Genomic DNA, 27,828 nt, shown 5'->3' with positions numbered 1-27,828 from the left:
CCTAAATGTCCATCAACAGAAGAATGGGTAAACAAAATGTGGCACGATGCAGTACTACTTAGCCAGTAAGATAAATGAAGTCTTCACATAGGACGCTACAATGTGGAGATTAAACACACGCTGAGTGAAGTAAGTCCATCTCACAAGGATAACTTACACAAAAAGACAAGAACAAGTGAATGTATAAAACCAAAGCTTACTACTGGTTTTCAGAGTTGGGGAGCAGGGGAGGATTATTGCTTATGGAGTAACTAAATTTCAGTTTACAGCATTGGAAATAATGAAGGGTAGGATTCCACAGTCAGTTAATGTAATTGCTGTGGAAAGTTGTACATCAATACAAGTTGTGAGATAACAGTGTGGGAAATGTGTCCAGTCAGACCCCGTCACAGCAGGGCGAATCACGAAGGGAGCACAACAGAGCCGCAAAGGGAGCAAAGTCATGATGTCCCAGAGCCCTGAAAACAGACTCTGGCCTGGAGGGCAGTACTTGGCACCCCACCGTCTTGCCTGGGAGACATTCATAAAAGTCAGTAGACAGACCTGGAACTATTTATAGACCCCTTTAAAATAGACATGTGTCTACCTAAATATGATAGGAGGATAGACAGCCCGAGGAGAAACCAACCAGACTGTCGGTTCCAGGGGGTGGTAGGGGGGCAATGGGAGAGGACAAGGTGGGGAGCCAACAAACTCAGGGACAGAGGAACAATAAGGGATGTAAAATCAACAATGAGGAGGGTACAGAATGGTGGTGTTTGATCAACTGTAATGTAGTCAAGAGGGAATACTGAGAGCCGAATGTATGAAGGATGAACATGATAATGGGCAGGAGAAAAGTAAAAGGAAATTGAGGCAAGAACTAGGAGGTAAAATCTAGATAGAGAAATATAAATATATACATGTAAATATATTAATATACGTAGAGATATTGGTCTATGGACATATATTTATGGTAAAAGTATTAAAGCAGCAGATGGATCCTAGGCCTCTACTTAAGTCTTCCCTCAACACAAGAACACTTTGTTCTAATAACCTGGCACTGTGTGATACTCAACTTACCAACACAATCACTGAAGACAAAATGGTGCATAAGCAAATGTAGTAAAGGAAGCTGATGGTGCCTGGGTATTAAGATATAGCGTCTGGGATCTTAAAGACCCCAAGCGACCATCTAGCAGGGAGACAACAAAGACGACATGAAAGAAGCACATCAGCCTGTGTGATCCTGAAATGTCTACAAGATCAGGTATCAGAAGAACAAAAACAAACAGTTACATCAATGTGAAGGAAAGGGGTCACAGTGGAGACCCACAGACCATCTTTAGACAACTGGACATCCCCTCACAGAAGGGTCACATGGACGGCATCCAGGGTGCTGCATGGCATCCATGAAACACACAACCTTCCTCTAGTTCTTTAATGCTCCCTCCCCCTGCTATCACGACTCCAGGTATACCTCACTAACCCTGCAAGACTGGTACATGTGTATTGGTACAGATATGTGTTTTCCATACGTGAATCCAGGAACGATAAACCTCTCATACACAGTAATGGGAGTAGTGATACCATGAGGGTCTAGGGAGGGGGGTGGGAGAAAAGGGGAACTGATAGCAATGATAAATGTATAACCTTCCTCCCCCCCAAGGGGGATGAATAACATAAATATGGGTGTAAGACATGAAAAAAAATTAATTGTCAAGGGTTCATGAGGGAGGGAGGGAGGGAGGAGGGAGGGAGGGAAAAAGTGAGCTGATACCAAGGGTTCAAGTAGAAAGAAAATTTTTTGAGAATGATGATGGCAATAAATATACAAATGTGCTTGACACAGCGGATGTATGTATGGATTGTGATACGAGCTGTAGAAGCCCCCAATAAAATGATTGAATTAGACAAGCACACAAAAAAACATTGTGAAGAGGCAGTGAGGTCATGTTGAAGCGGGAGGCACAACTCCAGGAAGGAGTGAGAATGTGTGCACAACGGGAGAGCGCAAAGTTTATCAAGGAGCTTTTCTTGCCTCATTAATTCATTAAATGAATTGATCTAATCTTTTCTGTCCTTCCTAAAATGAGGCCCGCACCTCACGTAAATTCCCACTGGCCTCACCAGACCAAAAGAGTGAGTAAGCTAGAGCTTTCTGGTAGGCTATCGTCCTCAAGGCTGGGAACAAGTTAGGGCATTTCCAATGGGCTGATACTGCAGGCAGAACTGAAAACTGCTGCTGGCAGGATCTCACATTCTATCTTACTTAATGCTCAGAGGTAAATTTTCTATCAACTGTTCTACCTTGCATTTCCTACACGGAGAACATTCTTATTGTATCCAAGAATTTTTGTTTTCCTTTCCTCGCGAAAAGTCTGGAATCATAATTTATGTCAAGGAAAGCAGTGTACACCTAGTTCATACATCGTACCCTTACCTAATATGTCCAGTTGCTGTAATCTGGTACAATTTCCTGCCAGTTCTTCAATGTCTGTGTCACACACAGACCTGTTGGCTGTGAGGAAGAGTTTCCGCAAGTTGGGCAGCTGGTGTGCCAGTCTGGCGAAGCACCCGGTGCTGCTCTGCAGAGTGGAGCACCAGCCGAGGTCGAGCTCCTCCAGAAAGTGACAGCCTGAAGCCAGCTCGGCGATCCCGTTCTCAGTGATATTCTTACATCGCCACAGATCCAGGGTCCGGAGATTTTTACACTTGGCTCCTATCATGCTAGCTATCACGTCATAGTCTTCAATCTGGAAATGAAACCATTCCAATCGCTTACATTTTATGTTCAGAAGTGCCAACTGTTTATAGCAAGTGAGAACAGTCTTAATCATATCCTATCATTTGCTTCCATATAAACATACCCACATTCTCATTAACACAGATCTGTGATCTGCCCACACATGCTCTCAGATCTACCACTGTTCCCTCAAACAGCAGTAATCTCTTTCTTCACAATCCATTGAACACAACTCCAGACAGATGACATCAATGCAGGAAAGCCCAAAGCAGTCTGACACCCCAGCGTCTCGCAAAGGAAGGAGGATTAAGCATTATTCTTTTATGCTTACCATTGTGACCTTAGGGCTGCCATTGATGGGGCCTAGCTTTTTCTATTTTATACATGATTAATGAACATTAGTAGGTACATACAATCTCCCTGACCAACGTGTGCATTTTGGTAGGCTCTAAAATACTCTATGAGCTACCAGTAGTAATAAGGAGATTGAGGTTTTGGGTTACATGAGGCAATTGGGGAGTGATTATACTATACTAAAATAAGTGAACTATATTAACCACTGTCAGTTACTGGTGAGTTTCGATACCTTATCTCATTGTCACAGGAAAAAGGTCTACCCAAGGGTTCCACCATCACAGTTTGTTGTACTGTGGTGGTTTGCTTATTGCTGTGAGGCTGGAAGCTATGCTATTGGTACTTCAAATACCAGCAGGTTCATCCATGCTAGATGAGTTTCAATGGAATTTTTAGACTAATATGGGTTAGGAAGGAAGCCCTGGCTATCTACTGAAAAAAAAAAAAGGGTGGTGGGAGGTAGTGAAAACTTTATGAGTAGCAGAACACTGTTTCATAGTGTAGGAAGGTGTGCCTCTAAGGTGGGAGGGCACTTACAATACAACGAGGGGCTAGCTACCTCCTCAGAGTAGTCTCGGTCTTCATTCCAGGAAGGAAAGCTCTCGGGACCTTCCATTTGCTGATGGGATCACTTAAAGGGAGAGAAAACACCCTCAAACATCCATGAATAGTAAAAAATATGTCCATGAAGCTCACTTTCCCAACACGATCACTGAAGACAAAGTGGGTGCATAAGCAAAGGTGGTGAAGGAAGCTGATGGTGCCTGGCTATCAAAAGATATAGCGTCTGGGGTCTTAAAGGCTTGAAGATAAACAAGCAGCCATCTAGCAGAGAAGCAACAAAGCCCACGTGGAAGAAGCACACCAGCCCGTGTGAGCATGAGGTGTTGATGGGATCAGGTACCAGGCATCAAAGAACAAAAAAAAAAATCATCATTGTGAATGAGGAGTACAGAGTGGGGACCCACAGCCCATAGGCACTGGACATCCCCTTACTTAGAAGGATCTCGGGAAGGAAATGAGTCATTCAGGGTGTAGTACAGCATGGATGAAACATACAAATTCCTCTAGTTCTTTAATGCTTCCTCCCTCCACTATCATGATCCAAATTCTACCTTACAATTCTGGCTAGACCAGAGGACGTACACTGATATAGATAGGAACTGGAATCCAGGACAGAAGAACCCCTCAGGACCAGTGGTGAGAGTAGCGATACCGGGAGGATGGAGGGAAGGTGGGGTAGAAAGAGGAACCAATCACAATATCTACATATAATCCCTTCCCTAGGGGACAGACAACAGAAAAATGGATGAAGGGTCCTCTTTCCCTCCCTCCCTCTCTCCCTCCCTTTCCCTCCCTCTCCCTCTCTCTTTCTCTCTTCCTCCCTTCCTCCCCCTCTCTCCCTCTCTTTCCCCCTCTCTCCCTCCCCCTCTCCTTCCCCCTCCCTGTCCCTCTCCCTTCCCGCCCCTCCCTGCAAGAAAGAAAAAAAATGGATGAAGGGAGACATTGGAGAGTGTAAGACATGAAAAAATTTTAAAATAAATTATCAAGGGTTCGTGAGGGAGGAAGGGAGAGTGGGGGAGGCAGCGGGGGGGAAATGAGGAACTGATACCAAGGGCTGGAGTAGAAAATGTTTTCAGAATGATGAGGACAATAAATGTACAAATGTGCTTGACACAATGGATGTACGTATGGATTGTGATAAGAGTTGTACAAGCCCCCCAAAAATGATTTAAAATGATAATCAAAACGTGGAACGTAAGAAGAATAAACGTAGGAAAATGGAGGTCATCAAAAATGAACTGGAACATGTAATTGTACACACTGATGAGCTGAAATGGACTCGTACTGGCCATGAGTTGGACAAACATATGGTCCACTGTGCCAGGAATGACAAACTAAAGAGGAAAGATGTATATGTATCGTTAAAAAAGAACACTGCACTATCTATCCTGAAGTACAATGCTATCAGAGATAGCACAATGTACGCCTACAACTCACTCACACTCACTCACTGCCATCAAGGCAATTCTGACTCACAGTGCCCCAAAAGGGCAGGTAGAACTCCCCGTTAGTTTCCAAGACTGCAACTCTATATGGAAGTAGAATGTCTTGTCTTTCTCCCTTGGAGCCGGCTGGTGGTTTAGAACTGCTGACCTTGCTGTTAGCAGCACCAGGGCGTCCATATGCTGACTAAGAAGACCAGTACTATTATTCAAATTTATGTACCAACCATGAATACCAACGATACAGATATTGGAGATTTTTACCAACTGTTAATAGTTTGAAATTAATAAACATGCAATCAAAGTAATTGATAATTACTGATGATTGGAATGTGAAAGCTGGAAAGGAAGAATAACTGATAGCGAAAAATACAGCTTTGTGACAGAAACCCCACCAGAGATTGCATGATAGAATTTTGCAAGAGCAGTAACTGACTCATTGTAAACACCTTTTCTCAACAACAAAAACAACGACTACACTAGTGAACCTCTCAATAGAATACAAAGGAATCAGATGAACTCTATCTGTGGAAAGAGATAACAGAGAAACTCATTACCACCCATCAGAACAAGGCCAGGAGTCCACTGCAGTTACCTGCTCCTATGCGAGTTCAAGTTGAAGCTGAAGAAAACGGAAACAATGGTACACTAAACATGAAAGAGCAGGTGAACTGCGGGATGATAGCGCATGAAGAAGTCAAAGGCTATTAAGGAAACAGAAGGGAAAAAAAGACCAAAATAGATGAGAAAAGAAACTGGTAGTTGCTTTTGAATACAGAATTGCTAAAACAATGGAGGAAAATGATAACACAAAAGAGCCGAGTAGAATATTTCAAAGCGAGGCTCAAGAACAAAGTAAGTATTAAAGACAAAATAAGGAACCCTGGCGGGGCTGTCTGGTGAGCATGGGACTCAGGGTCGGTGGTTCACACCCACCACCGATCCTTAGGAGAAAGTTGAGGCTATCTGACCCTGTAAAGATTTACAGCCTCAGAAGCCCTACAAAGAGGGCTGCTATAAGCCGGAATTGACTCAAGGGCAGTAGGTTTGGCATTTGGGTTTAAATAGGGTTTTTGACTAAGACACTTTAGGAAGGAAGACCTAATTTACTATTTACTTCTGAAATAAAAGGGGAGGGGCAGTAAAAACCATGGACTGCCAGAAGAACTAACAAATAATCCAACTTGGATTGGAAAAAGTACAGTCAGAAGGCTCCTTAGAAGTGAGTTTGGTCAGACTTCCTCTTCTGCCTTTTGAACATGTTATCAGAAGGAGCGAGTCCCTGAAGGCATCATGCTTGGCAAAGTGGAGGGTCAGTGAAAAAGAGGACGCCCTCCAACAAACTAGACGCAATCCCTGCAACAACGGCGGCACGCCGAGGAGTGCGTGTGGAGGGCAAAGCAACAGGCAGCGCTTCCGTCTGTGGTGCACAGGCTCACGAGGACCTGGAGCTGACGAGAGCCCAACAGCAGCAATGGTCCAGAACTACACCCAAGTTTAACCAAGAAGTAAACCCAAAACAAGCCAACCAGGCTTTGATATTGTTTAACAGGTTCCTCTAAGAAGTTCATTGAATCTGATATTAAGCATGTATCAAAAGTTATCACCAGGATTCAAGAGGAATATAGAAAACTTTTCCATTGATGATTTCTTTTTCTCTTGTTTTCAACACGTGTTCATGTACTTAGCATGTGTTACACCAATATAGATCATGGGAAAAGGAACCATACTCTGGGGATTCGTCCAGAGTGACACGCGTATGAAAACAATAAACAGAGTGATATGAAAGCAAGTTGTGTCAGGAGTTGAGGGACAGAAAGGTAGTGGTTGGGGTCCCCAGAGAAGGCTGCTTTGAAGAGCTGGCAGTGACCTGAGCGCTGACAGAATAAAAAGAATAGCCACAAGAAAGCAAAAGGGTAATGGCCCCAGAGTCAGGGTTAAGCTTGACATGTTCAAGAGCCAGAAGAAAAACCAGTGTGATCCAAGGGAGTAAGGGAGCAAGGCTACAAGAGGAACTGAGAGTTATGCAGGGGCAAAGAGTGATGCAGCAGCCTGGCCATTTCTGCCAGGGAAGACGTTCTCATTTAAGTCCTACAGGAGGTCAGTGGAGAATCTGGGACAGAGGGGCAGAGGAGTGACATAATATGATTTATATTAAACCCAAAACCCTCTCTTTGGAGCGTGGATGGACTATGAAGGTTATAAATGGAGGGAAACCCCAGATAGGAGGTCTTCAATAGTTCAGGGAGAAGTAATGAAGAGTCAGATGAAGGTAGCAATGGTGGAAATTGAGTTGCAGATAAAACTGGGGAGGTAAATTGGCATCAGAAGAAAGATGGAAAGCATATAATCAATGATTTCTACGTTTTTGGTCTTCATACAGAAGACTAGGGGAAAGAAACTTGGGGTGCTACAATGATTTTTTTTTAGTGAGTATACCTAGACAACCATAAACCTATAGCTTTGATAGTTCAGCCAATTGGCTTCTCTAGAAAGAAGCAATTTTAAAAAGGTCTGTAACCCACAGTTCTAATTGTGTTGAATTTGTATCATGGTAATCTCAAGGGCATATAGACTAAGTCAGCAGCAGAATATACAGAGAAATTCCTGTAAGAATTTTTGTTGTGAAATGTTCACAGCATTATTAAGCACATCAGACACAAAGACATTTAGGGCCGAGTGAGAAGCAAGTCAAATGCTTTTTACTCAATTAAGGCAACATATCCTTCCCTTACTAATTAAAGTCTCCTTCTGAGTTACATAGAGTAATTACATAGAACCCCTTTTATCCCAAGCGATCAGATATTTTTCACATTCACTTTCTCATTCATTATCACTAGTTACAAAAAAAAAAAAAAGACACATGTCACAGAGGAACTGTCAAAAAATTAGGTGACTTGACCAGGTTCACACAATTAGCAGAAAACCTAAGTTTTTTGTAGGTTTTACAGTTCTGTAATTTAGCCAACTTTATTTTGAGGAGTATTATCCAATACAAATATAATGCATATTACATATGTAATTTAAATATTTCTTGGTCAAATTAAAGAGTAACAGGAAACAGATAAAATTAAGTTGAACCATATGCTTTATTTCTTCCAATACATACATAAAATTATCATTCAAAATAAAATTAAGAATACCAACTTGCTACATTTGGGGGTTGGTAAGACCCCAAAAGCTTGTATATATTTTTATACTTACTTCACATTTCAATGTAGACCAGCCACATTTCTATTGTTAAATAGCCACATATTTAGTACTAAAAATCAAACAAACCACCACCAAAAAACCAAACTCACTGCTACAGAGTGGACAGTGTAGAATTGCCCTGCCCCTGTGTGCTTCCCAAGACTGTAACTCTTGAAGGAATAAGAATCCCTGTCTTAGGTACCACATTGGACAGTGTAGTGTGAGGCTGATCATCAAGTTAGGGGATTCTAAGTATCCTTTCCTTTCCTTTCTCTGGGCATGCCAGTGCGCTGCTTCCTGTTTCCCTAGCTCCTGGGGACTGTTTGGGCAGAAAGGAAGTACACAGTTACATTCATTAGTGCTGCTTACTGGCGGCACAGTGGTTACCTAATGACTGCTAATCCAAAAGATAGATGTTTGAACCCAGCCAGCAGCTCTGGGGAGAATTCTCCGTAGCTTGTTGGCAGCTGAGGTCTAGTCATCTCCCATGGTGTGACCTAGCATAATCAACTCTATGGTAGGATTTGATGTGAGCAACCAAGCAGTTGAAAGATTAGAATGGAACGCAACCCCATTACTCAGGGAACAGCCCTGATACAGGGTGGGGCCTATTTCTATAAAAATAAACACTGTTGAAAGCTTGTGCGCTTATTGCTTGGTCAGGATCTTGTAAATCTGGCTTCAGTCACCCTCCAGTTCTTTAGACTTGATTGAACGAATGACCTGCCCTGTTACCTGCTGATCCTGGGGGCTGGTATCGGCCTGCCACCTAACCTACTGGCCTGGGATTCATCTGCCTCTGCAGCCTGTGAGGTGCCTGGCCTGTCCTGGTTTTATTAGCCTCTAAAGTTACTCAGGTCAGGAGAAGCCTCCTGCTTAACATCTGACCCACACACTGGACTTAACTTACCAACTTCTACAACTGTGTGTGAGCCGCTTTCTTGATAGAACTTTCTCTCTCCCTCTCGGGTTTTCCTTTTCTAGAGAACCTAGCCTAACACACCAGGTGTGCTGCTTCTGTACAGACGATAGCCTAAAAGTCCCAGTGGGAAAGTTTTGCTCTGTCACCTGTGTTGCTATGAGTAAGCACATGGTGGCTACCCAGAATAAAAACTATTTAGCTCAAATTTCCATGCTATAAATTATGTAATAGATTGAATTCCGGATGGTAGGATAGGAGCCTCAAATTGTATGCACGTTCTAGAAAGTATCTTTTTCCTTTTCTGATATTTTACTGCCTGCCATTGAGATATGATCCCGGGTGCTTTGCTTTGAACCATGATGTAAAATGTATGGTGTTAGGATTGGTGGCAGGGATCCCTGGGTGGCATAATCTATTAATTTCTTGAGGATAAGCTGAAAGTTTAGCAGTTTCAACCCACCTGGCCTTGGAAGGCAGGCCTGGCGATCTGCCTCCAAAAGTTCACAACTTTGAAAATTCTAAGGACAAGTTCGACTCTGCACAGAGTTGCCGTGAATTAGACAGCAACCATGACAGGGATGGTGGAACAAGTTAGAAGTCTGAATCTCTAAAGAGTCTCACAAGTAGATCCACCACATCAGCTTAGACCAAGAACCTCCAATGCTTTATTTATATGAAAGAAAAATAAATTTCTACCATATGTAAGCCATAATTTGGGGTATTTTGCTCAATGGCAATGAACTGCTTTCCTGTCATAAGATCTGCAATCAATGTAGAATAGAATCAACACAGAGGAGTCACTAATAGGACCACAGAAACCTACAAAACGGTATACTGAAGTAGTACGGCAATCACTAGATTTCCTTACTGAGTCAGTGGCTTCTAAGATTGTTTCCAGTGTCCAAGATGGGGCTAGGCATCAGAAGCAAATAAATCATTATACTCATAGATGGCGAAAACGTGGGGCTGTTCTGAAGTCATTGCTGAGCTCCAAGATGTTCAAATGGAATCTGCTCTCGGGTAGGAGCCCCTGCCTTTGATTCCAAGCTCGGAGCACCAGGAGAGTTGCTCTGGACCTTGGCGCACATTCTGCTCATTGCTGTTGTTGGAGCCCACTGAGCAGGTCCCACCTCAGTGACTCTGCATACAACCCAGCAGAGCATGGCCTGCTCCCGGCCATCCTCACAACTCTTGTATGTTTGAGTCCGCTGCTGTAGCCATTGTGTCTATTATCAGGGCCTCCCTGCTCTGTGGCTGCAGTTCTGGAATGGTCTGGGGGTGTCCTGTCCATTTCCTGCTTTGACAGTAGGGAGGTGAATTTCTACTGAGCCCATGCCAACATCTACACATGTGCATACACCTCAGAAACACACCAAGCATTCTACTGTCCTTTTAAGTCTCAATATTGTTTAAAAGTCATATAATTTAGGTAAAAGGATATTTATGCCTTTCAATGAACTCTTTCAGAAGCATATAAAATCATAATTTTATATTTGGAAGGAATTTTAGATGGTGGTTTAGATTTCACAATCAAATTTTAAAAGACAAAAAAAAAAAAACAAGCTCCACTATAAATTGGCCATCATTCTACTTTGGTAAAGAGTAAGTAATGAAAACAAATTTGTATCAGCAATTGTGGGGGAAGAGGGGATAAAGAGGAGAATCCCATAATTCATAAACTAAATTTTGCTTTCTAAAAACTTCACTAAGCTATGAGTATGTCGGTAGGAATAATTTTATAGAGAAATTAAAGAGGGTAGTAATTTATATGAGATGACATCTGGCTTTAGGAACTCAAGTTGGAAGTCTTTCTGCTACACTCGTACTTTGTTCCCTATTTGCATGGGTAACAACACTGTTTCAAAGACATGCTGTCCAATACAAGAGCAATGTCTAAATATGGAATACGAATGAGTTAGTTAACCATAAAATCTGAGAAGCTGTGTGAGAGGTTGGGGTGGGAACATGAAACTGGCACACAGGGCAAGAAAGGGAGACCAAAAGAACGAGGATCGAGAACTTCCAAATACTCACCATGACACAACTACCCAAACTGAGGTGCTGAAGTTCTGGACAGAAGTTCAAAATGCTGAGCAGTGCTGTTTGCTGCCACCAGGGACCCCATCAGAGGCAGACGTGCAAAGTGAAACAAAGAGAAGACGTCAATTAGACATTAAAGGCTGTCACTGCTTTTCCTGAAACAGAGCTCAAAACCTGGGTTATAGATACGACAAATGCCATTTAATGAGTCCCCAGGTGCTCCCACCATTGATTGGCTTAGAGTCGATGTGATCATTACTTGTCTTCACGTTAAGTTGTCATTTTGTATATGGTTTTACATGCCCTAAAGATACCTGTATTCCTTAAGACCTCCCGGTCCATTTCCCAAAGGTAAGCAATTTGAAAGTCTGGCTAAAACAGAACAATAGGCCAGGTTAGACCCTGCACCCCACAGCCCCCTCAAAGCCCCAAACACAGAGGGCTGGTGACACCCCTGAAGAACAGCAGCAGCTCTGACACTCGCTGAGCAGCAGCCTGATGGAACTGCCAATAGAGTCGCCCCAGATCAGGACTGAGCTGGTGTCTTTAATGTCAAATGATTCCCTTTGCTGACAAGGATCCCAACAACCATTGAACACCTGTCACTAGCAACGTGTTGACTTAAACCTACATCACATGTGCTTTCTAGTCATGTTGCTGCCATTGATGCCCATCTACGCCCCGTAATTAAAAGTGTCTCACCACTAGACATCCAGAGATGGGCTGGGCTGCTAGAGAATCATGACTCCCAAATGGCTGTGCGAAGTCAGTTTCATTTGACAGGCCTGCCGTGAAAAGCTGTACAATCACAGCACTAGTTTTTCTTCTATTAATAAAAATGATCCAATCTTATGTGCTAACGGTTTATTCTAAGCATTTGAACCACATCGTACCTACCAAGATGAAAATCTTAATACAACTCTCTTTCATCTGTTGTTGAGTATTCAGACACTGAAACTGGTCATGTGAAGGGGAGGTTAAGAAGGTGCCGATTACAATGCACAATATTTGGTCAGACCCCAGATAAGACCCTCATTGAGAAAATAATATGATAACGTATTCCAGGTAAACTAAGCCTACTCAAAAGGAAAAATAAAATAACAATAGTTATAGCCTATATGGACATTAACAAGTCTAAGGCTGATTTTTTTACTTTTAAACATTATTTTTCAAATTTAAGCAAAAACAGTATACATTGAATTTAGGTTTTGGGTGCAATAAAAACATTTGACATATAATCCCTTGTAGTTATCAGAATGTTAACATTAGAAAGGATGTATGAAAGTAATTTAGTAGCATGTGGGTATGAAACATTACGTTGGTTCGTATTAAAGTTCCTATAAGGTTGTTTTAGAAGACTCTCCCATGAAGGAGACTGAGGTTATATTAGAGCAGATCCCACAGATACTTACAAAGCCCACATATTCTTAATGCAAGAAACTGTACATTAAAGTCCAGATACTTACACATACATATGATGGACCCCAAGCAGTTTTGTGGGTTAGGCATTTGGCTGCTAACTACAAGCTCGGTTGTTCAAACCCACCAGCCTCTCAGTGGGAGCAAGATAAAGTTGTCTGACCCCCAAACGATTTACCATCTTGGAAATCCTAAAGAGAAATTCTCCTCTGCCCTACAGGCTCGCTCTGATTCAGAACTGATGCAATGGTAGTGGGTATGGTATAAATAGCTACGAAACAACAACATGCCATATACAGATACCACATATATGGAGCTAATTGTCATGGCAGTTTGGTCATTTATTTTTAAATTATTTACTATGAAGTATCTGAAATACAGGGAGTCCTGGATCTCAAATACAGAGACAATTATAGGGTTCATAATAATGAATATCCGTGTACCCAATGTTCAACTTAATCAAATCAAAGCATATTGCCTTCTTTGTGTATTCTTCTTTTTTACTTGATCCCTCCACTGACTTACAAACTTCCCCGGAGGTGGTCATTATCATGACTCATGATTTGGTGTTTAAAAAACATACTTTAAAATTATGTAAGTTCACTACACATAGTATATCCATCAATTATATGTAATATTGTTTCACATGGTCTGTGTATAAATGATATTATAATGTGCATTTACTTCTGCATCCTTTTTTCATCTTTCTTAACAGTATGTGTGAACTATTTATCCATATTGATACATGAAGCCCCTATTCATTGATTTTTTAAATAATGCTCCATTTTGCAAATATGCAATATACATTCTCATTTATATTGAATTACAATGAATTACTTAATACGTCTCTTCTTGCCATAGAAGAGACATTTTGTATTTCTACCTAGTCATCTGGGTAAGTTGATTCCTGCTAGGTCTGGATAAGAAAGGGTGGAGGGAAATGATGATAGGATTATTCTATGATTCAGTGTGAAAAATTATTAACAGGGTTAATTGTGATTTTAAGAATTGGAAATCCAGTATGGAAATTGGTAAAGTTGCTATCCTGCTGAATTTAAAGTGTGCAGTCTCAGGAGAAGGAAGGGGGATCACACTCCTATCAAGAATGACGAGCCAGTGCGGTGCATTCCTTGGACCCTGAGATCCCTGTGCACTGAACCGCCTTGATTTATGGATAGCAAGCTCTGACACAGGAAAAGTGGCAGCAGTAAAATCAAGAGCCAGAGTACAAGAGAGAGTAGTGGGTCCTCCAGCCCATGGAGCAAGTAAAGCACATGCCTTTGGCCGGTGCACTCACTCACCTGGAGCGTCTCCAGGAGCTTACTTGGAGAGCCAAGCTTACTGACTCAGCGAGTTAGAAAGGGACACTGTTCAGGCTGAAGTCTATAGCAGACGGGGTGCCTTTGCGCATATACCAGGCTCCCTAAAAGAACTTTGCAATATGGTCCAACAAGAAAGAGGCCGGGGGCTTTGTGGCTGAGAGGCCGAAGACCAAAGAGAGGCAGACCTGAGAAGAGGCTGTCCTATCTACAAGTACTATGTCCTGGGTGTCTGGTTCTGAACTGTGATGTATTTACAGTATTTCCCGAGGAAAAGCCGTAATTGTGAGTGCCGCCTCGCATTCTCAAACCCAGTATAGAACAGAGAGGGCCGTGGGTGGGCTGAATGGTGTCGGCCTCATGGTTAAAGGAGGATAGAGGTGGAGGCATGTCTGTGGGCCCTCCCTCTGCAGGACACTGATGGTGCTTCTCTTCCGCCTCCTCCACCATCTCTGCCAATTTTTACAGATGGATGTTTAGGCTGTTTACGATTGTCACTATTACAAACAATGTTGGAATAAGTATTCTTACGCATGTTTCCCTTTGTATTTATAGGAGTGTTTTCCTAGTACACATACCAAAGGGAAAATGCCCAGGTGCGTGTATATGCTCATCTCCAACTTTATTAGATTTGCAAAACAGCTCTACTGAATGGGTGTCTCAATTTGTTCTCTCGGCAACAGCATAAGAGTGTTTGGGTCCTCACATTTTTGCTGAGGTATAGTCTCCTCAGCCTTTTCCACATCTGTCTATCAGATGGATACGGAACTGTATAATTTGCATTAGCATGATTACTAGTAAGACTGAATTTTTTTCATATGGTGATTGGCCAATCACACTGTCTGCTCTGTGAACTGCTTGATCATATCCTTTGCTGATTTTTTTCCAATAGATTGTTTTTCTCTCCCTTCTTGATTTGTAGAAATTATCTGGTAGATAACAATTTTCGTTAGTTGTACTTATTACAAACCTCTTCTTTCAATCTGAGAGCAGTCTATTCATGTTGTTTACAAGATCTTCCAAGATGTGAAGTCTTTACATTTTAATATAGTCCTATCAAACATGTTTCCCCTCGTTTGTAGGTAGTCTTTCCTTCCTTACAAGTCCTCCATAACCCAAGTAATATATTCTCCTAGTATGGTTGTGGGTTGTTCCTTAACATTTATTTACTTATTGAAGTTAGGATTGTAATCCAACTGGAATGATTTTTACATGTGATAAACATATTTTTCCCATACAGAAAACTACCTGCCCAGTTGATTATACTGAAGACGTCACTTTTGCACGTATCATGCTTCCATCTATGTATGAGTCTATCTCTGGGTCATTTTGCTTCACTGTCCATTTATCATTTTCTGCACCGATACTTGGAACTTGATTATAATAGTCCATAGTGAGGCTTTTTTTTAAAACACAGAAAGTATGCTTGCTCTATACTTACAGTTCTAATTCCTGCATCTTAAACAAAGTTATAAGCTTAAACGACTGAAATTAACCTGAGAGGGCTAAGAACTCACTCACCCACATGAACAACCTCCACCTCCCCAAGTCTCCTTCCTCATTTCCATTAAAGAGAGAGCACATCTCTGCTTTCCGTAGTGAGTCTTAGTGTATGCTTTGGCACAGTAAGGCTGCCTTCTTCAAAGTTGTCTCAGTGTGTTTGATCCTCTGTACTTGCATATAAATCTCAGCAGCATCTTAAAAATTTTGTTGGACGCTAACCACAAGGTCAGTGGTTCAAGTAAACCAGCATCTCTGAGGGAGAATGCTCAGGCAATCTGCTTTCTTAAAGGTTCAGCTTCAGAAACCTGTACAGGGTTACTATGAGTAGGAATCAATTGAAGGCCGTGGGGTTTTTTTTTAATGCAATTGATTATTTTTTTAAAGATAAGTATTTAATTGCATATTGTCAAATTCTATGTCTATTCCACAGCTCATGTGACAATTTGTCGTATTCTGTGGTTTGCATGTTGCTATGGTACCGGCAGCACCAGCATTTCAAATACCAGCAGGGCCGCTCATGGTGGACAGGCTTCAGCAGTTTGCAGACTAAGCACAGACAACAAGCCCACGTCTGAGGGCTTAGTCATGGGAAATCGTATGGATGGCAGGGGAACACGGTCTGATAACTGCCAGGAAAGGAAAGTTTGGGTTGGCAGGCACTTAAAATAAGACGGGAAGAGCTGCCTCCTCAAAGAAGAGGTAATTTTAATGATGTGCATGGAGTAAAGCTTTCAGGCCCTTTATCTGCTAATAAGAAATGACTCAAAAGAAAAAGGCTGCACACTAGTATAATTAATACAGAGATACTAGTGACATCAGATGGATTAATTGGATCAAGAACAAATGTTTTTTCACTCACCATGATACGTTGCAAACACGACATAGAAAGCTACAATAGAATGGAATATTATAAAAGTATATTTACTAAAGAAAAATCCATAAATTTGCAAGGCAAACCACCACAATCCTAAAAACAAAATCATTCAATTTTTGGCATTGAATGTACTGGACACACTTTCGCAGTTCACTTTCCATAACTTTAATCTTTTGCCTCAGTGTTCCTATCTCAATAAATCTGAGGTGAGACCGTATGAGTTAAAAAGTTGAAGTATTTTATGAACTATTCAAATTTCTTATAATTAACTACATATTTGTGCATCAATTAAGTCATAGTCATTCAGGGATGCTTGTATTCAATTAGCTTAATAAGATCTGCTATGAACCAATAATGCATGGTCTGTGTGATGACAAAAAATCTAAGGCTGAGGATTCACATTATGTTTGCTTGCAGTTTCATTTCAAATCTTATGGATCTTAATTCAGTATATAATGCAATTAAACACACCTCTGCTCACAGAAGACCAAAGGGACCTTCCCTGTCCAGACAATCCATAGTGGATGGGAGCAGAGATTTCGTGTTCGGAGAACACTAAAGTCAACTGATTAAGAGCTTATGAGCGGCCATAGAAAGTGCTACTATGGTATCACTCCATCTGGAGCCAAGGATCGTGAAGAAAATCAAAGATGAAAGAGAGTAATTAGTCCCAAAGACCAATAGGCACGTGAACCCCACCCTCTACATCCCTAAGGTCATAAAATCTAGATTGTATCCTGTTACCAAGGGAGACCGCTTCAAAAGGAAGTACAATGGGAGGTAAACAGAGTGAGAGAAAAAAACCGTGAAACAAGACAAAAGCATGTAAAAGGCCAACTTACTGGTGGGATTGGAATCGGTAGAATCCCCAAGACTATGGTCCTCAAATGCCCTCCAAGGTCCCTGGAGCTGAACTCACCCTCTGGCTCAACTTCCACTCAAACAACAGACAAGCCTACAAGGAAAGCAATAATGCCAGGGAGGTAGCACTCCTAGGAAATATGGATCAAAGATGAACGGGCAGCACTTGCGCAGGGACAGAGCTCAGAAGGTAGGGAGGGATAGAAAGGAAAGACACAGGGTAAGTGTGCAGAGGAAATGGGAAGAGTACTGTTACACTGTGGGGGTGACAAGCAAGGTCACAAAACAAGTATGCATGAACTGTGGAATGGAAAACCCGATTTCCTATAAGGTGTAATCTCAAATCTCTCTCTCACTAGCATGCGCACACAGGAGATATGGCAGCTTAAACATGAACTGAACTTGACAGTAACCTTGTGGCATATCTGAAGAAAGGATGTTTCCATCAGCGAGAGCATGGCATTTAGAAAGCATGGAAGAGGGGGCGGACCTGGCAGAGGCTGGCTGACACTGTTCAAATGACGGCCAACTTACAAAGTGCTACCGCCCGGAGTGCTAAAGCACCTCTCCTTCTGAGAAGGCCTCACTGCTCTGCACTGATGCCTTTAAATATTTAAGTCACAACACTTAATTCTCAGGGCTCTCATTCTAAAATCACTAAACAAGCCTTATAATTAGAATTTAGCTTCCCTTGTGATATGCCAATAATGAGGGAGCACGCTAATCAGCCATTTCAAGGGACTTTCAGGTACATTTCTTTTACCTGTCTCTCCGGTCACTGTCGTGAGTACAGTTGTGTCTACCCCTACGAGACGAGATTCCCCTTCCCACGGGTGCGCTGCCAAGTCAGACCACTTCTATCTGACTAAACCATCATTTAACTGGCTCTGGACACACGATGCCCTCCTCAGCCAAAGGCCCCACAGGCCACTGGGACTTCTAGTGCATAATGATATATTCTTGCTGAGACATAAAGACTTTCAGACAGGTTGTTAGTTTTCTTATATGGTCTGCTTAAAATACTATCTCTGGATTCTGTTTAACAATGAGTAATTACTAATATTCTTCTGTTTTGTACACCGTCGAATGAAATCTGAAGCAGGCCACACTCTAGGTGACAATTTGCTAATGATAGGCTGTATTGGGCAAGAAAGTCCGTCCTATTTCAATTTGTTCTTGTGGTCTTAGTTTATCAACCCTGACGCTCTTCAAGTGAGAGCTCAACACGTTTCATTTGCCATGTGCTTTGGTCTCACAGCCTAAGTGTGTTACCTGCAGCAGCGCTATTAAAAGAAAGGCTACCCTTGTTTCGATGTACCAATGCACAATGTGCTTCTTACGCTAAATCAGTATGGACCACCACCATCCCTGTGTGTCAGAAGCAAATGTGTGACACTCAATGCAATCATGTTCTCTTCAGAAGTCGGTTAATATGATCTTTTGTGGGAAAGCCCCGGCACTATGACCAACAGACCGGCAGGCACCTTTACGTGCATCTAATCACTCTGCTGAATAAAGTCGTGCAGAAAAAAGAAAATGGGAGGAGAGTGAGTGTGGATACTGAACAGAGTCCAGATCAACTTATTTGTGTGGTCTTCTAATTCATGAAATGAAGGCAATGGGGTCCTTGAAACTGCTGGCACGGCCTAGTAGGCCAAGTAAACAGTCACTGAGCCTTACTTAGGGCTTACTGTCATAGACCAGTCTCCCACAATACCTGTAATCAGTTTTTTCACTTCTTCAGATTCCTTCAATTTATGCTCTATCATTCTTGAAGTGAGGCAATCAAAACTGGATGCAGGTGTTCCATTTATAACTCCAACTTTGAAAAAACACTCTTGGTTTTCTTGTTTGCTGCTAAGCAACAGAATGACATTCTTACTGAACTACCTATCACGCCCCACTCCCACCCCAGCCCCCTACACGATATTCCCCCCCAAACAAAATAAAAGTAAAGAAGCGCAAACTTCTAATGATAGTCTAGATTGGTCTAGCAAATGCACAGGAGTGAACGGATAGACAGGGCTTATGCAATGAAATGTTTACCAAGTTATTTTGATGCCACCATTGAGGAGAATTTAAGAGAAGGTCGAAAATGTTGCTTAAGGAGAAGAGGGTGCCCAAACCGCCAACTGACACGGTGTGAAACAAAGGGTGTAGGACTCTTCAGGGAACAACGAGATGAAAACGCTGCCCTCAGAAGTATTTAAGGCTGGATGGACGGTATGCAGGATATGACCGCTTCGCATTCTGATATTCTGTTTAATACATATTTCTATGATTTATAGCAATACCTCTTTACTTATCCTCGTATTTGCGACACATCTCGAGATACGCTTTTTAACACGCATTCCTCTTCAACTTGTCAAGGCTGGCAGAGAAGACCCTGTGACGGTCTGGTTCAGAAGCCAATACCAGTCCATTTCAGCTCACTAACACCTTGGGTATTGACCTTCAAGTATTCCATTTTCAGACAGCTTGCAGTTTGTCGTAATTCATACTTCACGCCTTCCACATGCCAATTCTAATGGCTGTTAGCAGCTGTGTCTTCTCATTGTGAGGCATGCCTCATCGCACATGAAGACCCCAAAGCTTTACTCCATCTACGTCACCAGAGCTGACTGGATGTGAGGAGGCAGCTCTTCCCTTGCCATGGTCTGAGTGCGGCCTGAGAGGCCCATCCTCTGCACTGCATCCGGCAGGGCTCCACCGCTCTCCATAAGGTTGTCACCGCCCATTTGCTTCAGAAGTAGATCGCCCCACCGAAACCTGTCCACCATGCGTGACCTGCTGGTATTTGAAAAACCGGCGGCATGGCTCCCGGCATCATGTATGCCACCAATGTTATAAGTCTGTGGAGACCTTGATGGTAGGTGACACTTAATATGACTGACGTTTTCTTGCCTTCCTGTCCTAAAATCCCACCTTATGCAAATGGACAGCTCTAAAAGACCCACTATTAAAAAAATTACTCTCTCAGCGTATTTCTAGGGTTATGCAGGGCTTCATTTGACCCCAAAAGTTATTTTTTAACTAAAATATTTCCTCACAGTAACCCTCCTCCAACCAAACACAGGCCTGAGACGTTGCTAGCATACATATGCAGGCTGAAATACACCAGGCGCAGCTTCTCTTTAGCCGTACTCACGTGTTTTTGTCATTCTGCATCTATCTACTGATACTGAAATTCACCACATACAGACCACAGACTCTGCAAATAGAAAACGACTTTCTTATTGATTTATTTAAGTTTGGGCTGATGTAGTAAGAAGAGATTTGTTATGCCTGATGACAGGATTTTTCATTATAATCCTAAATGCATCTCAAGAAAGAAAAAGACCTCATGAATTAAGTTAAGAAAATAAAGTGGAATACAGCGTATACTATCTGCTATATGTTACTATCTTTTAGGGCCAAAAAATTCTGAACAAATACAGGTCAAATATTTTCTTAAAGTTATCACTAGATGCAAAATCACCTAACCATCTACTTACTAAATGTGATAATTTTATAGAGATATATTGTTCTTATGCTTACTAACTTAACCAATAATGAGAAACTAGATAGATGAGAGTTATCTCTCATTCATTTACTCAACACACATTTACTGCACACCTACTATGTACCAGACACTGTTCTCTCCTAGATGTATAAAAGTGAAGAAGCAGAAATGATTCAACTTATAATTTTGGTATAAATACTCTTTTACTAATGTCTGTTTTGAAAACAATGTTTCTAAGTGTCTTATGATCAATTGTGATTTATAAATTAAGAACTGTGTTCACAATAATTTATAAGAAAAAAATTCCAAGACCTTGTAGAATAAGATATTTGATAGAACATCTGTATAAAATATAATTGAATATGCTAGAACAGTTTGCATTTTGTACTGGATCACAATGTGAATGGTATCATTGCTATCATGCTGCATTTCCTTGCAAATTCAAAAGGAGACAAGGTCTAAGTGGTAAGAAGAATCTCTGTTTTAGATAGACACAGCCTAACTATTCTATAAAATAACTGTGTCGGCCAATGGAGATCCCCTCATAGAGGGGTTTAGGAGAGGAGATGGGTTAATTAGGGAGTGAGGTAGTATCGATGAAGAACACAGCTTTCCCCCAGATCCTGGATGCTTCCTCCCCCCAACTACCATGATCCGAATTCTACCTTGCAGGGCTGGATAGGACAGAGGCTGTACACTGGTACATATGAGGGTTGGAGGTACAGGGAATCCAGGGTGGATGATACCTTCAGGACCAAGGGTGTGAGGGACAATGCTGGGAGAGTGGAGGGTGAGTGGGTTGGAAAAGGGGAACTGATTACAAGGATCCACATGTGACCTCTTCCCTGGGAGAGGGACAGCAGAGAAGGGGGGAAGGGAGACTCCGGATAGGGCAAGATATGACAAAATAACGATGTATAAATTACCAAGGGCATATGAGGGAGGGGGGAATGGGGAGGGAGGGGGAAAAAAAAGAGGACCTGATGCAAGGGGCTTAAGTGGAGAGCAAATGCCTTGAGAATGATTGGGGCAGGGAATGTATGGATGTGCTTTATACAATTGATGTATGTATATGTATGGATTGTGGTAAGAGTTGTTTGAGTCCCTAATAAAATGTAAAAGAAGAAAAGAGAAAAAAATGATTAGGGCAAAGACTGTACAGATGTGCTTTATACAATTGATGTATGTATATGTATGAACTGTGAAAAGAATTGTATCAGCCCCAATAAATTGTTAAAATAAATTTAAAAAAAAGAAACAAACAAAAAAAATTACTATATGTCTTATCATTTAAAAACATGAGGTTATCTGACTTGAATTTGAATCCTGATTCTCAGGATTCAGTATCACTGAGCAACTGAGTCATCTTTATTTAACTTTCACTGCCATCAAGTCAACCCTGACTCACAGCGACCCCCTGTGGCTTTCCAAGACTATAACTGTTTATGGGAGTAGAAAGTCCAATCATTTTCCTGCAGAGCTACTGTTGGTTTTGAACTGCTGACCCTGAGGACTGCAGCCCAAAGCTTAACCACTATTCCACCAGGCTTCCACTATTCATCTTTGGGGACCTTAATTTCATCATGTCTAAAATGGGAATATTAACTACTCTCTTTGGACTGGCATAAAAATTAAATAATATACGAAAAGTCTAAGATAGTCAACACAAAATATACTCAGCAGCTTCTACAAACTTTGGTTCTGCAAGCTTCTATATTCTTTAAAGCTTTATTCACTATGTACACAAACTTAAGCCCTTTAAATGACATAAATGCACTATGCTTATTAAGTAAATTATATAGAGAAACATAAGTACAACTCTGTAGTACACCATAAACTTATGTCTCTGAAGTCACTATGTGCTGTGACATTTTGTTGACCTGCTTCAGAAGCTTGTAGGGTTTGGGCACAGATTTGATAATAAATGGGTGCTGGATAACCTGTACTCCTTTTAAGGTCTCTCAGAAAGTCTGTAACTGTATCTTATTTTCCTTCACATAGAAGGGGGCCTCAAAAAGTTTGGGGAAAAGGAAATGAAAAGATAACGGATTTTCTCCACGAACTGTTTGAAGCCTCCTCATATTTCCTTAAAGCAAGCAAGTGAATGCAGTTGAAATCAATCACTGTTAATTCTTCCCAAACAGGCCGCATGGGCAGCAACTGATTAGCTGGACGAGTTGTAGAGAGGCCAGTCTCCCTGAACTTGGCTTCTCGCTCGTTTTCTTTTTGCTCTCATCCGCCACCATCGTGAAGCCCACAAGTGAAAGAAACAGCGCAGAGAAGAGAGAAGAAGGGGCGCCCTATGCTTTGCTTAAGAGACAGGGGAGGTGTTCATAGACGGCTATGAAGACCAGCCTGATGCTTCTGCTTGTATGCAAAGAAACAAAAACACCAGCTGATTCTGTTGCCTCCTCATAATTTCTCGGAATGACTTACTACCAAAGCGGAAGTGTGATGTAGATCGTGAGAAGGAAGAGGCAGCTGAAATGAGTAGCACATACGTAGAAGTGCTGAATGGATGAAGGAATATCAACTTTACACAATGTCCCTACTCTTTCAATGCCATAAAAGCTATAGAGTGTAAATTTATAAGTGATGTGCGTAGTCTTAACAGACTAATAAAAACTTTTAATAGGGCATAGCATAGAACAAAAGCTAAGTTTTAATGTATTCCTACAATCATTTCACATCTCTATTTTAAAAACTGAGTGAAGCAGAGCTGATAGGATCTAGAGTTATATACCTCCCTATGCACAGAGCACTGCTCGAGATAGAAAATCCACTCGATCCACAGAAATAACTTTTTATTGATAAATGCATTGAGAATAGTCTCAGTCTACTAGTCTCTTGAGGTAAACCAAAGACAACTTACTGCTTCCTTGCCACTCAGACCTGTTAACATAGAACAGTCCCAAAGCGTCCCGTCCCGAAGGAGGCATCTTCAAAATCATCACAGAACTAATGTGCCTGCAAGTTAATATAATTTCTTGGGTTTTACTCTATTTTCCCTTGCTATGTCTCAAAAACTAAATATGCAACACAAGGTCCTTCAAAAAGTTAACAGATAAAGATTCACTATCTTTTAATTCCAATTTTCCATAAACTTTTTGAAGACCCCGCACATTTCCTCTTAAAGTTAATTGGAAAAAAATGCAACGACGCACTTTATTACTCAGTGTTCACAGGTGAAGACAACGCTAAATGCACCAGTGAAGAGGCAGCTGACAATTGTACATCAACACAAATGGTGGGTCATTTCACCTTATGCCAATGAAAATCCGGGCTAACAACTTTCACCCCAGCATTCGGGGAGAGCCCTCACATTTGACGCACACAGACTCTGGGTATTCGTGAGATGATGTCACTTACCCCAGATCATTAAATTTATCAATGGCTGGAACTAGAATAAAAATCTTGCTTTCACCTTACCAACTCATCTGTTAAACACCAGCGAGGCCCAAATCAGGTCCACTGTATTACACAGACATGCTCGCCTTCACCTTTGAACACTCTCAGGCTCCCATATAGAAGAAGGCATCAACACTGATTTAACACTAAAACAAAAGCTACAGGCCCACATCATGAGAAAGATAATACTTTTCTATCTGCAGAAAATTGCCATTTACTTATATTATTCCACATCAAAGAAAAACATGGAAAGTTTCCCAGTTCATTTTCCCAAACTGTCATAACCCAAGCACCAAACCTGACAAAACAAAATGAAAAGGAAAACTTTCTTTAATGGCTAAATCCCATTAAAGAAAGAATGTACAAAATATTCATAAACATAACCCTTAAAAGCATGTTGTATCTGCGGGCAGGGTTGTACCCCTTATGGTTAACCTTCACGACAACCTTGAAAATGCATACTATTATTGACCAGATGTTAAGACAATGACGCACACTTAAGAAACTTCTACACAATCACATACGTAATAATTATAGAGCTAAAATTTAGACCATTCAATATGATTCCACAATATTACAGGTTCAACCAAGCTATGTATTAAACTAAAAATATCATGATAAAGCAGAGATTATCCCAGGAGTGCAAAACAACTAGTATGTAACATGACAATGTACAAACGAGTACAATAAGAAAAAGGATAAGTACACTAATGGAGCTTAATAGCATATACTTAATAAAATGTAATACACGTATTTGATAAAATATTCTTACGCAAATCAACTATGATCAAGACAATTTGTCAGATGGCACAGTAAACCCCATGTGAATACAGGAGCTACCCAAGGAGCTGCGAGTCCACTGCTGCAGTCTCAGTGCCTGGCCAGAACAGGTCCTCAAAGAGTTGAGGTATGACTATTTTATAGAAGTACGGCATTAAAGACACACTCACTGATGGGCACCCCTTCTCCAGGCCTCCATTAAACTATGGTCCTTAGTCACACATTAGCTTTAGGCCTAGAATTGAACTGATCTCCACGGCTCCCTTTTCAGTCAAACAACACAAAGAACAACAGAAGTCAAATTCATTGCCATTAAGTTGACCACAATTCATGGACACTGAGGAACTTAGATGGTTTTATGTCAACTTGAAGATGTATAAAAGTGTAGAGGTACAGTCCAACCTTTCAATCAGGTCACAGTCTGATGACCGCCTCATTTTGGATTTGGCCTTCTCTCTTTTTTTTTTTGGAAGAAGACATTGCGCACACCTCTCTCTGTATATCTGCGACTTCAGCCTCCTGCGTGAGGGGATCGTCTCTAACCTGGAGAGCTGTGAGCATCTTGCCATGTTTCCACCGACTGGATCCGTGCAACTCTGCACCCACCAGCCTGCATCTTCCCGCTTCCTGACTCACCATTCTGTGTCCGGAATGCAGCCATGTGAGTCTGAAGAGGGGCTTGTACCAAACTTATGGGCTTAAGTTGGATTGGGCTAGATGCCTTCTTGATATATAGTTACTTCTTGATATAAGCTTTTTCTTATGCATTGATGAGTTTATCTAGACAACCTGGCCTAACACAGTGACCCTATAGAACAGGACAGAACAGCCCTTGTGGGTTTGTAAGACTGTAACTCTTTATAGGAGTAGAAAGGTTCATCTTTCCCCCTTAGAGCAGCTGGTGGTCTTGAACTGTTGACCTTGTGGGTCTCAACCTAAAACAGCCACTATGTCACCAGGGCTCCAGTCAAACAATATAATACGACCACTAATACTAAGGATGTAGGCACTTTTTAGAAACATACAACCATGCAAGATTAACATGGCAGCTGGTACCCAAAGGCAGAATTCAGAAGGCAGGAGGGTTAGGAAAGAAGGATGAATGGAAATGGGAAATGCAGGTTTGAAGTAAGAAGAGTGATGTTAGATTATGGGAATTGAAAAAAAAGTCACAAAAAATTTGCATGAACTGTTGAACAGAAAATGATTTGCTTTGTAAACTTTCACTCAACTCATAATAAAAAGTTAAATAAATAAAGACACTCTCACAATATTGGTCTAGTGTGCCTGCTGTGACTCTGTTATCCCACATTCTTCAAGAAGGAAGTGCAATCACACTATAAATACCAAAAAAGTAAATAAAAGTCAGCTAATTTTAAATTATCACTATGGGTAGGAACCAATTTATGGCACTTAACAATAACAATTCTAAATCATATGACTGTATTCTTAGAAAATCCAACAGACTTAAGAAAAAACGGTAGAATATAAAATTTTAGTAAGGTGAGTAGATACAAGATAGATGAACAAGATAATATTTTTCTCTATAGAAACAATAACTAAGAGCTAATAAAAATAATTGTTGTTATTGCTGAAAAACAAATTTAACCAGAAAAAGGCTTACATGAAGAAAGCTATAACATATCCTTGTAAAGTGAAACAAGACTTATACAAGTTAGTATTAAGAAGAATTAGAAATTAAAATGAATTTTAGTGACAGTAATGGTACATTTTTGAGGTTACTAAACATTACTACCAGCCTGTCATGAGGATGAGGATGACGATACTATGTTACTATTAGCAGCTAACCTTGACTGATTTTCTATGTCAGGCATTGTCTGAGCACCTTAGAGAAGATTTTATTCTTACAATGATCCTACGAGACTTATACTTTCATTGTCCCTATTTCAGACATGAGGATACTAAGATAGCCAAAGGTTAAGTACCTTGAGCAAGTTAATATTCAAGACTGGCACAGGTCCACTACAGAGGGAAAGTAATTAATATATCGTCATCAAGATGCTACTTAGTCATCTTTATTTATTCACTTAACACAATTTATTGAAAGGCTAATATTTAACAAGTACTACACTAAATGCTGGAAATGCAGGAATGAGAAAGGTAAAGGAGGTACCACTATCAAGTAACTTTTATCCTGCAGTAGGAGAAACACAAAGAACAAGAGGATAAGTAAGACTATTTCATAGACTGAGACCGCCAACAAGGACATAAAACTGGGTGATGTGAAAGAAATAAACTAGAAGGGGGGCTGCTTGTTGCCAGTGTTCAAGAAGCCATCTGTGAAAAATAAAAGGGAAATTTTCATTGGACACTGAGCTAAGAGGCCCATTGTGCAATGGTTAGCTGGTAAAGTTGTGCAGGCAGGCAGGAGAGCAAGTGCAAAGGGCCCTGAGTTAGGACCAGGTCAATATTCGAGAAACAAACAAAAAAAAAACATTAGTGTGCCTGGAGTAGACCAAGCAAGTATATGACAGAGTAGGCATTTATCAGAGGACCCCAGTCATGCATGATTAAAAAGAAGAAAGTGGGTAACGAGTGTGGCAAAAATGAACGGAGCATCGCCTTCCGCCACCGGGGCCACTCCTAGGACTACCATGTCCATGTAAAACTTTACGCAGAGAACGCTGTTGTTAGGTAACCTGTATAATTGATATGATGGGAGAAATCTCCATATTGATGGTCTGGGGGGAATGATCAAACATATTATGGAATAACATGTAAAGGCATTCTACACAGCCACTGAAAAGGCAGGTACCATTTGTGTTGACTTGGAAAGGTATCCTAGAGACATTATTTGAGAAGGAAAGAATACATGATATGAGTATATTTTTTCTATAATGAGACTCCTTATACAGTGATATCAGGAATTTTAACCCCTAGGACTGATCGTAAACACGTTCCA

The 27,828-nt window shown here is 41.1% G+C and overlaps 1 protein-coding gene across 1 annotated transcript in view; it reads right to left on the bottom strand.

Annotated features, from left to right (window-relative positions):
* The window catches only part of FBXL4 (F-box and leucine rich repeat protein 4), a 75,580-nt gene that overhangs the window by 2,933 nt on the left and 44,819 nt on the right, over positions 1-27,828 (bottom strand). Inside the window, exons 7-8 of the mRNA XM_075554748.1 lie at positions 11,234-11,305; positions 2,423-2,735 (exon numbers count right to left, since the gene is read on the bottom strand). Of these exons, the coding sequence (XP_075410863.1) occupies positions 2,423-2,735; positions 11,234-11,305 (385 nt within the window). The remainder of the gene's footprint in view (positions 1-2,422; positions 2,736-11,233; positions 11,306-27,828) is intronic.

Source organism: Tenrec ecaudatus, chromosome 7, assembly GCF_050624435.1.
Source record: "Tenrec ecaudatus isolate mTenEca1 chromosome 7, mTenEca1.hap1, whole genome shotgun sequence".
NCBI lineage: Eukaryota > Metazoa > Chordata > Mammalia > Afrosoricida > Tenrecidae > Tenrec > Tenrec ecaudatus.
This window is presented reverse-complemented; position numbering and strand designations above follow the sequence as displayed.